Source organism: Diadema antillarum, unplaced genomic scaffold (assembly GCF_040938485.1).
Source record: "Diadema antillarum isolate AM-2024a unplaced genomic scaffold, OU_Dant_1.0 seq00001249_RagTag, whole genome shotgun sequence".
NCBI classification, from domain to species: Eukaryota; Metazoa; Echinodermata; class Echinoidea; order Diadematoida; family Diadematidae; genus Diadema; species Diadema antillarum.
Window position 1 is genome coordinate 189,628 of NW_027272035.1, and position 13,345 is coordinate 202,972.

Consider the following 13,345-nt stretch of genomic DNA (forward strand, 5'->3'; position numbering starts at 1 on the left):
GTTTAAGTCTTTTTTTTTTTTCCAAACTGCATAATCCAACATTCTATAAAGTACAGTGTACATGGCAGGTATTTTTACCAGTGTGATGGAATATGTAAATGGACACCATGCCCCCAGCTCTCAAAGCTGCCCCCACCATAAATTTCCAATTTCTCAGGTAAGAGTCTGCAAGAATGCATAGAAGGTGAACTTGCGATACTCAGGTGAGCGCGAGACCCCTGGGTCTCTTGGTTTTTTGTTTTTTGTTTGTATAGAACTACAATATTATTGCTGTTGTGTCCAGGCTATGTTATATCAGGAGATGATCTGTTTCATAACATTTCACTTCCATTGTCTGTACATCTAGATTAGCAAAAACATTGAGAGTAGTCTAATTAGTTTTTTTATATCATTGCTTTGTTTTCCCATTTATCCTCGAAGATAGATGATACTTTGCAAATATCGTGAGAACCGACATTAAATTATATCAATTTAACACTATCATCATTTTGACTATCCATGCTATGCTCTGTGCTGGTGGGGAGCAAAAGGTTTTCTAATAGCTTCTTACTTTCTTCAAGGATTGATCCAGACCTGATTCTATCGCTCATACACGATTGTATGTACCTTGCAAACAGGCGACTAGAATTCAGTGCAAACGTGCTCTTCTCTTGTGATCTCACTTTTCAATCATTCTGTCCCCAGCCACTCACTGCAGTCTCGAGCCATTATCATCAATCTACAATGAAAAACTGTCACAAATCAAATGAAAGCAAACTGTTGTGTGAAAAAAAAAATGTGATGCATGTCGTCTTTTGTCTTAGTTTGATTTGCTGCAGTCCATTATGCCAGCAAAGAATAGGATGGATACAAAAAGAAATAATAATATTTTGATGTGACTAACTAACACATGATAAATCAACCTTGGAGCAGTCATCCATGTTTTTAAGTTTCACATTACTGCCGATATTGAATTACCAAAGTGCCTGGTACACAGATACAAAATGTATATTAATGACTTGCCGTATTCCTTTCCCTACTTTGATAGTACAGATGGCATTTTATTTGAATGTAAAGGGTATGAAACAGGGGTTAGTATTTTCAGTACAGCATTTCATGTAGGAAAATCAAACATCTTTCATCTGACTGTACCCCCCCCCAAAAAAAAAAAAGAAGAAAAAGAAGAAAAAAATGTCCTCCTGCCCAGATGACAGAGTAGCCTATCACATTTTGTTTCCTCCCGTTAGCTCCTGCCACTTCCAAAGTCAGTTCCGATTTCTCCCGATGATGGCGAAAACGGAGACCTGTACAAAAACGTAAGTGACCCTTTGTGCATGATGGTCAGCACAGACCACAAAGTTGACCTCCGTGATAAGTCCCACTCCTTAACACTTCATTCTCATTTGCATGTAGTGTTTTATTTTCTTTCCATCCTCTCTCATATTTCCTTTCCTTTGTATTAAAGCAATGACTATGTACATTTTATTGAATTTTATTTGTGACTAACAAGAGTGAAGAGTTCTCATCAATAATATATTTTCTCAAACAATGACAGCAAGTTTGTAGTACTGCCTGCCAGCTAAAAGTCTAATATCAGCGGCTTTAATCAAATTGTGTGCTTCATTTACCTAGAGCAATGCAAACTTCCAAATAGTGTTTTTTGTTTATTACGCTTCATCCTGTCTTTTCATTCTTGAAATATAATGTCAGTAAAGTGAACTCATGATGAATTGATATCGTTTTACACCTTCTTTTTCATTGTAGTACAAAAACTAATTTACAAATGCAAGGATTCATACTGATAACCAATTTAATGACATACTTGCTTTTAGTTTTTTAGTTTTTTCATGCATTGGAGAATAATCAGTACATTGAACAGTTTAATCAAAGGAAAGAATGTTATAAGTAGGCTCACTGCATTCTAAGAATAAGAGTATCATGGTAGCTTTTGGGTCTTTGGAGCAAAGGTTTACCTAACTTTACTCAAATATTCCTAATGTGATCATTTTTTGAAGCCTAACCGCCCCCAGGTTCTAATTTGCTATTGTTGTTTTATCGAAATCAATATATTCTATACAAAAATCTTTCTCATGAGGTTACTCTGGTCATGGGAGTCATATCATCATATTGTACACATTCGTCAAGGAATGAGGTGACTATGACAACAGTCAGACCCAAAACATACTAGCTCTCATAATAATTATGTGCTGTAGACTTCCATTGCTGTCCAGCCTTCATATGGACATTAAAACCACATTTTGCTGCAGTGCACATCATTCAGGAGTTCTGGAAGCAATTATTTATTCATTTATTTTTATCATTTTTAAGCTTTCATTTTGTGTCTTCTTATTATGTGTATTATTTTCCTGTTCATGTTTTCATTCTGTGTTACTGTGAAAATTAGTAAAAGTTTTGTCAAACTTTGTGAAGTGTACATTATTCATTCAATCTATCATTCCATCACAAAATTCATTAAAAAAATAATGTTCAGTTTGCTTTTTTTTGTGGCAATTTTCTGTAAAATGCTTTGTTGTCTGAATCACAAATTGAAGTGTTTAATCATTGTAAAAAAGACGAGAAAATCAGGTAATTACTTCTATGTCAGGGTATAGTGTCATTGTGAAGATGGAGGTTGTAGTATGATACAACAAACACACCTAATGGGCAAATGAAATGGGAAAATTTAGCAGCAGACAGTCACCTTTGGATGGCAGTGCAAATGTCTACAGAGTTCATGGATCATAGTAAACTCTGTTATGCCATTCGGTATAATCATATACATATTGTGTTTCTGTAATTATCAGATGCGTCTCCGTGGAAATCTTGAATGGGCCCCGCCTCGACCTCAAATCATCTTCAGCATTCATCCACCTCCAAAGTAAGTTATCAATGTGCTCCTGTATATTCTATTGTGTCTCTGTAGAAAATTTTTCTGCGTTTAAATACTAAACAAAAGCTTTGGTTGTCAAACCACTTTGGGAGGAAAATCCCATTGAATGTTGTGCTTGATGCGCATTTGTTCCAAACCCTGATTACTTCTGAGTGTGGATGGGACTCATTTTTAAACTATGTGAGTGTCAGGAATTATATTACATGAGAGATATTTTTCAGGTTTTGATGAACAAATGATGCCTCAAACATTAACACATAGTCAAGTTCTATAAAAAAAGAAAAGGGTATTCTTAGACATTCTCAGGTACCAATCTAACCAAGGATCAAACTACTGTACATGCAGTATAACACAGTGGTTTCACTTCAGCATTATCTTACATCTGCAAACAAGATCACAAAGGGCATTGGCGCTATGTGTACATTAGTGCCCTTCTTGTAATCAAATGAAAAGATTCAGTTATGGAATCAAATCAGTCATACTTGAGAAAACTTACATACTTGGAACCTAGATCTACTGGATTAGCAGTAGGTGCTATGTTTATGTATGTGCAGGTGTGTGTCTGTGTGTGTGTATGGGGAGGGGGGGGGGGGATAGTGGCACATCTGGTCAATGTTTCTTGAGTCCAGTAAGGTAACAAATATTTCGTGATCATCATACAGTTGATTGAACCTTCAGTTATCATGATATCAAAGGCAAGTTGTGAATAGATTTTGTCTCATGAATGCTTGTCAATGTCATGAATTACTCTCTCCACCAGACGCAAGCAGCTGGTTGCTAAGCAGAACTACCGATGTGCCGGGTGTGGAATGAAAGTGGAGAGAGGTAAGATTCACATGCCGAATTCTATTTCTCAAATAATTGTGTGTTCTTTATTGTACAGTGGTAGTATGTAGCTAATCATTTTGTGCATTGCATATAAGATTAGCCTCATGGTATTCTACATAATTATATCTTTTTATATTCCCCTTGTGCTTGTATCAAATACATTGCACTCATTTTTAGAGGATTCTAAAACATGATTTGATTTCCCTAAGGCACAGTTGTCATCAGATGTTTTCCAATTTAAAATGCAGTTCATAAATGATTACAGCGTGATGATGGTTAGCATTCACAAAGAGTGATAATTGTCCTCTTTGCAGTATGTCTCCTGATGTGTACACTGACAGGATATTATTTTTATGTCAGACTTACTAGAAAAACAACTTTGTACCAAGATATTTATGAGAGTTTCACTTAAAATACTAATTATGAGTAGGATATCTGTATGTCTTTGTACTATGTTGAGCTGTGGAATACTGTTAAAGTGGAAATTTTAATTTGAGTGATTTTTTTATTCACTTGGTCTTATAAGAAGAAGTTTGCATGTTTTTAATTTTGCAGAATCAAAATATAAAGTGGTATTATGTAAACTAGGTAGGCAAAAGAAAAATACAGTGTTTTTGTTTTCGCAGAAACAGAAGCATTTAAAGTTGAGCTTACACTCTGAATGAGAGAGAGAGAAAAAAAAAACACACACAGAAGCAGCATTACAATCAAGTTGATTTTTGTCTCTCACTCAACCAGGTTTCCTGAAAAGATTGAGATACTGTGAGTACCTTGGCAAGTATTTCTGTCAGTGTTGCCACACCAACATTTCGTCGCCGATCCCGAGCCGCATCCTACGCAAGTGGGACTTTAGTCGCTACCCGGTCTCCAACTTCTCGCAGGAGCTGCTGTCCAAGATTTTCAGCGACCCCGTCTTTAACGTGGCTGACATCAACCCCATCTTGTATCGGAGAGTGCGACAGATGCAGGTTGTTAAGGTTGGTGTCTTCTCCTTGTTTTCATATCTATTTCAAGAGTATACATGTAGTATGTTTGGGTTTGAGAAGACTATCAGTATCAAAAGGCAAAGGTTTGATGCTAGAATACCAACAAACATACATGTATGTCTGATGAAAAGATTGGTTATACATTTTATGTAAATGTTTAATAGTGTATGACGAAAAGTGATGTGGTTTCAGGCAACATTTTCTGTAGCTTTGTGGAAAATCAGCTATCCAGCAATTTTTCATTTATGTGATAATGATATTCAATGTTCTTCATCTGAGGTAATTCAAATGTGATTTATGAAAATACATAGTGTGCTCTGTGTAACTGTAACCTATGTCATGGCAGGTAAATAAGGAAATAATGTTTCTTATGACGGCAACATTTCTTGAAGCATTATTATTCAAAGAGTACGATTGTGATTTCACAACGATTGTGATTTCATTCTTTTTAATTATTAGGAACTGCGAACCCAACTGTTCTACCTCAAGGACTTCTTGAAGATCTGTAGGCTGTGTGAGAGGTAAGCAATCCCTTTGGTCACCAAGTCTTCCAAGCTTTTCAAGAAGAAATGATTATCTTGGCAGCACATTATGCTAGAGTTTGCATCATTCAGCAGTGGAAACCTGATGAAGAGAGATTGTTACTGTGCTATGTCACTATTGAGGTAGATGATTAAAAAAATATAATATCATTCATGTGAAATTCCCAAACCTTAAAATTCTTTCATTTAATTGTATTCACACTTTCACTGAAATTTGTTTCAACTTCACCTGGTTGACTGAAATCAACTATATGTAAAAGAGTTTCCCTCTAACATGTGAGGAGTCATAACAGATCATAAAAAAAGAAGGTTTTATTATTTCAGGAGAAACATCCGCCTGTTGGTATTGATATATGGTAGTTGTAATGGTCTCTTGACACTAAACTATTTGAGTGAATACTTGTCCCCAGCATTATACACTTCACAGTAACAGGCAGTAAATAAGATTGCAGGTACAATGTATCAGTTCAGTATTGACCACTGTTAGGTGACACCTACAGCCAGGGCTTCACCTATGTAGTATTAGCCTGGGGCCTATTCTTAAAAACTGGATGCAAGGCCACCAAATTTGTCATTTGGTGTCTCGATCAGGCAACTAAGATTCGAAACGAATTGTTATATCTGCTTTGCTTTGATTTCAGGCTGCTACTTATCTCTTTTGGGCCATCAACATTTCATATGTAAAGATTATAGTGGCCCAAATTGGCTATTAGACAAAAAAGTTAGTGCCAAGGCCTGGTACAGCCATCATCATAGTAACCTGAAGGTAACCCTCAGATGATGAACTAAACCAAATACAAAAGCAAGTTAGACTTAAGGGAATACTATCGGTGCTGATGTCCAGAATAAGAATCAGAGTAAGTGTTGTTTTGAACAGATGTATGCAGCATTAAATCTGGTGCAACTTTGCTTTATTTTACAAGCTTTCTGTTAGTATTCAGGAATTTAGTATCAAATATCAGTCATAACTTGCGTTGAATAAAAAAATTGTGTGGTTGTGCAAAATTCTTCGTGACATTGCTCCACACAAATGTAGTTGAGAATATTAAGTAGTAACCGAATGGCTGTAGATGTCTCAACAAACCCAAACAATCTTAATGTGTTTTAATAATATCAAATATTTATGTTCATCTCCCATGCATTTTGTACTTAAATGCTTTGTATGTGGAGAGTAGCAGGTGAGTCAGCATACCACCTATGATTCAAATCTTGTGTGAAAACGTGTGTTTCGTCATGTTTTGCATTGCTATCTAGGATGTGTTCAATGTCCTGCATATCATTTTGACCCTGTCTGTGAGTGGTAATGTGCATACCCATATGTTTGAATGAAGCTGAATGTTAATCAAGTTTTGACAAAGGCCATAAGGGAAACCAACACCAAAACAACAACAACAACATCAACATAAGTAAAAAGCAACAACAACAGCCACTGCCACCACGTATTGGCTGTCACTGCCATACAACAGATATAAGATTAATGAGATGGGATTGTTAATGACGCCCATGTTTGAACACCTTGGAGAAAACCCCACTCAGTGTTGCTGAGAGTTTTGCAGGTCGAGGTCTAATCTACGATCAAAACTGAATTGATCGTAAAGCATACCTGAAGGGGTGATTAGCAGCTTAATGATCACTTAAAAAGTATAGAGAGGGTATTGAGACCACTTATCAGATAAGGTTATTTAAGGCAGTAGTTATTTACAGTATTCATTTCAACACTATAGGTGTAATAATATGTTGCTTGAAGGTTTTATTCATGATATATATACGACACTGTTATTGTCAAAGCTTGTAAATAATATGAGTGTAGTCACACCGACAACTTGTGACATGGCCATTCTAGTGGTATGTGTAGATGAACTACGTGTGAGCATGTGTACGGTGGCATGTAAATTGCCTGCAATGATCAACAACAAAAATCTATTACTGTCCTTTAAAGATAAGTTGCTTGTGTTGTCCTAATTTTTTGTTTTCAGCAAGTCAATAGCATCCACGTGTGTAATAGTGAACAATTGTCCAGCATGGTGTTGGTCTTGGGGGCGGATCCAGGAATTCCATAAAGAGGGCTCTTTACAAATTAAAGAGGGCGCATGTGCCCCCCTCCATTTTGTTTTTTTAATTTCTTTTGTTTAAAGAAATAAAGGGGGTGCCCATCCAGTGCCCCTATGCCTGGATCTGCCACTGGGTCTGATGGAATAGTTTGTCATATGCTATGCATTTTCTATATGTAAAGGCTGTAATGGTTTAATGGCAAAGTTTTCTTTGCCAGATCCTTTGTACAACAGTATGAGTGTAATATACATTTCTATTTTGAGAATTTCTTTAGCATGCATTTATCCGGTGTCATGTTTATGCATCAGATTTATTTGGGGAATATTATTTTGGGAATATATAAGTAGCTCAGGGTCAAGATAAGACAGTTAAATGAGAATGAAGGCCAAATAATTATATGCAGACTGAAAGAATGAAATGATATTAGTAGAATACACCTATCAGCAAAGTCTGAGGAAAATCAGGAAATCTGTTGAAAAGTTAAAAATCTTCAAATTTTCTGTGTTGCCATCACTGAAGATGTCAATATTTTGTGACACCACTCATGGGCAACGATGTAAAAGAAATTCAACTTTTTCCACTTTTCTATCATCATGAAAAAGCTCTTGACTTTCCTCTTTCAGGAAGCAGGCGAAATTATATTACACGTAACATATTTCAGTAACAAGGTGAGCTAAAGTGCACTTGTCATAAGAAGATGAAATTTTGTGGAATTCTCTTTATATTTCCTCTATACCCTTGTCCATGCATAATATCACAAAATATTGTCGTCTTCTCGTTCAGGGATGGCGGTACCAAAATTTCAATGCATTGTCTGATTTTCCTCCAACTTTTGCTGATGTGTTCTGCTGATATTGCTTCATCCACTCAATCCACATTATATTTGGGTTTCATTCTCTCTTTCACTTGTGATTAACTTCAGAAACAAAACATCTTGACTAATTTCTTGTATAATTCCCATTGCCTGTGTGCATGCAAGAAAATATTCTTAATCCACTACCCAATTGTGATGGTCCTGATGGTTTTGCCAAAATCATTTTGATATATATGAGTTAAATGCTTCCCGTAATTTGTTTAAATTTGAATTTTTAAGTCGGCAAAGACTCCATGGAAGCGCAATGTATTTGATATCATAATACTTCTCTGTGATTTGTCAGTAAATGGCAACTTGGCCAAGACTACATTGATTTCTAGTTTAGATGCATTGTTCTTCAAGCTGGCATGGAATAGAAGAAGTGATGTGGCAAAACTTGATTGAATCTACTTCCACTTTCTGTGAATGCCTGATGCATCATCTCCTGTCAAGAGAGATATGTCCTTCAATGACTGTTAAATGATCATTGTAAGCATATTCAAGCATTTAAGATTGTGTTAGACCTTCTTTATACTGTGACTGATGACAAGACATTCCCACTCCCTGAGTTTCAGTTTGTACTTTATACCCGTAGCTTGTAATTTTCTCCCATCATTCATGAGAAGACTTTTACTCCTGAATTAAAGCATTTGGTGAAGTGAACAGACTCTCCTGGGTGAAATCAAAATGCATCTTGTCAGAATGTAATTAATGTCCTTCTAGCTCTGAATTTGATCTGTGATGCTCCCCTCTTGCTCTCTCCAGCCTGAAGGCAAAGTTTGACCGGCAGCCCGGTCACTGGATGGGCCAGCCTGACCTCTTCTCTCTAAGTGACCTTATCCAGGTGCGAAGCGGTGACATGGAGAAAATCCTCAGCCAGCTTGTGGGTGACGGGGTAACACATGTCAACCAGTGTCAGGTACGGTTACCCCCATTCCACATCACTTAGTCCCTGGAGAGGCCCCAAATTGGCAAGATCCCTTATAGCAAGATCCCTCTGCAGTCTCCAAAAACAGATAAAGATAGTGTTTATGTGCAATGGCTCTAAAAACCCTTGAAAGATCATTGAAAGACCAAAAAGTAATTTTCGAGCAAATTTCTCAAAAGATCTCTGAAGGACCTTGAAGACTGCCGATCATTCATTGAGAAATCAATAAGACTGTGGAGAGATTTTTATCATTTGACATACATGTGTTCTCTGTGAAATCTTCAAGAGTTCAGTCAATATCTCTGAGAGACTGATTTTTCGGTGATCTCTCAGTGATCTGTTAATAATCTTTCAGTGATCTTCTCTACAAAATGTGGCAATTCTTCAGAGACTGCCAAAAGATAATTGAAAGACCAGTAAGACCCTTGAGCGCTTGTTAGAGATTCCTAAAAATTGCTGAAAGACCACTGAAACACCATTTTAAAAAAAAGACTACCAAAAGACTGTTTAAAATTGTTTTTCGGAGACCATGTAGACCATGGAATTCACTGAAAAATTATAAGGAATCACGGAAATCCTCGAAGATCATTGAAAGTTTATGGGAAGATCATCATTAGAGATCACAAAAGACCTCCCAGATCATTGAAAGTTGACTGAAAGATTGTGGAGAGTTCTGTCAATTTTTATGCTCTTTCAGTGGTCCTTCAGATATCTTGCCTTATGTCAAATGGCCCCATTAACCATCCCATCTCTCCTTCTTTTACACCCCCACCTGTTGCCTACTTGCGCTCTACTGGCCCCCTTTGTGAACCCCTACCTGTACCCCTCTGTTCCTACTATTTATGAAACCCACTTCTACCCCATCAGTATGGCAATGAATGCAGATGTCTAAAGCAATAATCCACTCACTCACTCATGATTCACTGTGTTTATTTCCAGCTCTGCCAGGCTAAGGGCTTTGTTTGTGAACTGTGCAATAAAGACCAGATCATCTTTCCATTCCAACTCAACACAACATACCAGTGCCCAGGTAATCCTTCATTTTCCTTTTTTTTTTCTGCTGTGACAATCAAGTAGAGGTGTCAGTTCTTGGTTAGTTATCAAAACCAACATAGTTCCATCTACTGTAAAAGTAACTGTACTCTCTTTTGATATGCAGATGAATCATATACACCTATGTGTTTAATCTTTTTACAGTAATAGCTGTTCTGTTCTTGATGACATTGCAGTGACCGTAAATTGATCAATTGACAGCTATGGCATTAAACGGAAGACAATTTTCACTTGAAATCCAAGTGGACAAGATTTGACATTGGGTACATTTGTACCTCTTTACTTTACTACTAGAGTTCAAGGAATTTGAATTATAGCTGTAGTGCTTGCATATCAATATCTCACAGTTACATTGTAATCTCTGCTGAATATAAGCATGGTAATTTAGTCATATTAAATATTACATTGCTTTCTCTCAAAGCTTCCTATTTTTCGTGCAAAACATTAATACTTTCATGTGCTCAAAGTTACATTGTATATCATGTTTTGAGTACATCGCCGCAACTATTGCTAGGATGATTTTCATGCTGAGTAAATGACATGTAAACCTCCAATGGCGATTGTAAACTTCTGTAAACTTTTCCTTTATTTCAGTCCCATGTATTCTGAACTGTATTGGTTCAGACAAATATGTCATTCCATGCTTATAGTTGTTCTTGGCAATAAGTAATAGCAGTGGTGTTCTGACATGATGTGTTGTACACTATAGTGTGTGATAACATTCCTTTTGATGATTCTGCCCTGTTCCCTGACAGACTGCTGGGCATGCTACCATACGGTTTGCTTCTCAAAGGAGTCTCACTGTCCAAAGTGTGACAGGATTCTGGCCAGGTATTGTGTAGTCTCATGTTCAGACCTTCCAACTTACACCTGACAGCATTAATATGTATCACGATATTGAAGAGCAAAAAATACCATCAGTTCGATTTATTATCCTTCTTCAGCAAACTTAGTCAATGTCAAGGGACCTCTCTATATGGATGGAAGATGTGGAATGCATGATGAATTGAATATGTAAAATACATTTCCTTCCGCTGTTATGTTGCAGTGAGATTAGCATGATTAACACTGCCCTCCTCTAGTGATAATCAATGTAGACATGGTTGCCTACTTACTTTGTATAAGAATTGAGAATTATAGTGTTCAGTCTACACTTTATGCCAAAACACTGATACAGAACTGCAGTACAATTTCAGTTTATGAGCCAAATATTCAGTTTTGTTTTGCATGTTGAATCAGAGAAGAAATGGAGAAAAAAGGAAGGAGATGCTACTTCACATGATTTAAAGATATCAAGCTGATAAAGATGCTACAATCATCTCATCTGATGTGTTTATTATTACTCTTTGACTGATGTTCATACTGTTTGACATGTTGTCAGTGTCCGAATAGTGTGTTTCCAGTGTTTGATGACTTTGTGTATAGTGTGTGACTGAAAAGTTGACTGAACATTGTCTCATTGTTTGACTGGTGTTTTCGTAGTGTTTGAATTGGTGTATTCAGTGTATTGACTGGTGTATCTGTCCCATGCAGGAAGAGCCATTGTGCTGCCAAGAGACAGCTTAGTGAGGAGGAGGCATAGGAAACACCAGCTAGCTAACACTTAACACCAATTGCCTTGGTCATCCAGCTCATCTCTCTGGCTTCATGCATCCTCTCCCGAAGACATTCCACAGAGCTCCCCGCCAAGCTGCAAACGAATTTCGAGACGGTATTTTTGTCACGCCCATCCAGGTGATGGAGTGGCATCTGTCTGGCCTTCATTTTCAGCTTTTAATCAATGAGTATTTTGAACTTGTGTCACTCAGAGCAGAGCTTCATACTTAATTATGACAACTCTTGACATTAAGCGTTAGCGCGATGTAGTCTCCAAGTATGATGGTATGCCCTATGGTCTACACTTACTGTTATATTTTGTAGAAAAGTGAACAATGTTTAATGTTATCCTTTTTTGGGGTGGGGGTGAGGGACGGACTTTGGGATTGTTGGGGACATGTGTGAATGTCACATAGATTGCCAAATGATTTGAATTACACTATTCTTCTTCCCTTTTTAAGTTTTATCATTTTAGGGAATTCTTTGTCTCTTGTTTTACAGCCTTATTCCTGACAAAACTTACTTTATGCAACATTTTCAGCATTGTTTCATTTTCAGATATTCTCCCCTTTTTGTCACTTTTCAATTTATGCTTTTGCCAATGTCCTTTGGCCTTTATTTGCAACAGTAACTATGCTTTTAAAATATTGTTATGATTTCTATTACCTCATATATAAAGCAAGACATAGATATTGAGCTTATCCCCATTATTCCTTTTTTGTTTTATTCCCAGTACACGCTTATCGCAGCTTCATCCCAAATTTTCTCACCAAAAGCTGTAAGAGTGGACTTTTCTCTTGTTAGTTAAGTGACATCTCATAACCATATTAAGATATCGTATGATAATGATGTCAGTTTTATGCAAATGGATTTGTGAATTCCTGAAAATAGCAGACAGTGTCACCAGTATGGAATAAATTTGTATCAGTGATAGATGAGACTGAAGTATTGCTGTATGATGGTAGATTGTCTTGTGATACAGAGGAACAGTTGATTTTATCAAATGCTGTTGATAGCAGACAAGGCATACGTGCCACAAATGAATGAACTGGACCAGCAATTTCACTTTGCATTGTTCAAAAGTTACCCTTTCAGGAAATTAAGTATTTATACTCTGTTAATCAATGCCTAGCTGTGTTTGCTTGCTTGTCACCAGAACTGGGAAAGCCTGTATCATCAAGGTTCATTTGAATATATTTTTATAGTCCCAAAGTGCTGCATATTAATTGTGTTTTAAAGTATTGTCATGTATTCCACTTCATCTAGCTGCATGTGCAGTTATTATGCATGAAGAATATTTGTATACAGTGTACATTGCTGGCAATGTAATTAAGGAGGATGCATGCACAAGTTGGTGCGATGAATGTGACTGTAAACTGTTCATTGTAAAAGCCATGTGACACATAATTGTATGTTCTTAGTCGTTGAGTCAAATCACTCAATGTCACGTTCATTGAGTTTGCAGTGTGTAGCACTCAAGAACTCACAGAGCTATTTCCAATTACTAGCATGCACTTTAACCTGTTGAGGACGAGCTGATTTTGCCATGATATGCTGGACTATAGTTTTCAATGGGTTAATTTCCACCACAACTTGGCCTGACTATACCACTTAAATTGCATACACTCACTGAGGTGC

The 13,345-nt window shown here is 36.9% G+C and overlaps 1 protein-coding gene across 1 annotated transcript in view; it reads left to right on the forward strand.

Moving 5' to 3' along the window:
* Positions 1-11,915, forward strand: part of LOC139745270 (run domain Beclin-1-interacting and cysteine-rich domain-containing protein-like) — a 46,821-nt gene extending 34,906 nt beyond the window's left edge. Inside the window, exons 13-21 of the mRNA XM_071655670.1 lie at positions 1,227-1,295; positions 2,784-2,857; positions 3,630-3,694; positions 4,436-4,674; positions 5,143-5,204; positions 8,896-9,049; positions 9,998-10,088; positions 10,867-10,942; positions 11,645-11,915. Coding sequence (XP_071511771.1) covers positions 1,227-1,295; positions 2,784-2,857; positions 3,630-3,694; positions 4,436-4,674; positions 5,143-5,204; positions 8,896-9,049; positions 9,998-10,088; positions 10,867-10,942; positions 11,645-11,693 — 879 coding nt within the window. The 3' untranslated portion in view covers positions 11,694-11,915. The remainder of the gene's footprint in view (positions 1-1,226; positions 1,296-2,783; positions 2,858-3,629; positions 3,695-4,435; positions 4,675-5,142; positions 5,205-8,895; positions 9,050-9,997; positions 10,089-10,866; positions 10,943-11,644) is intronic.
* Positions 11,916-13,345: the final 1,430 nt, after the last annotated feature.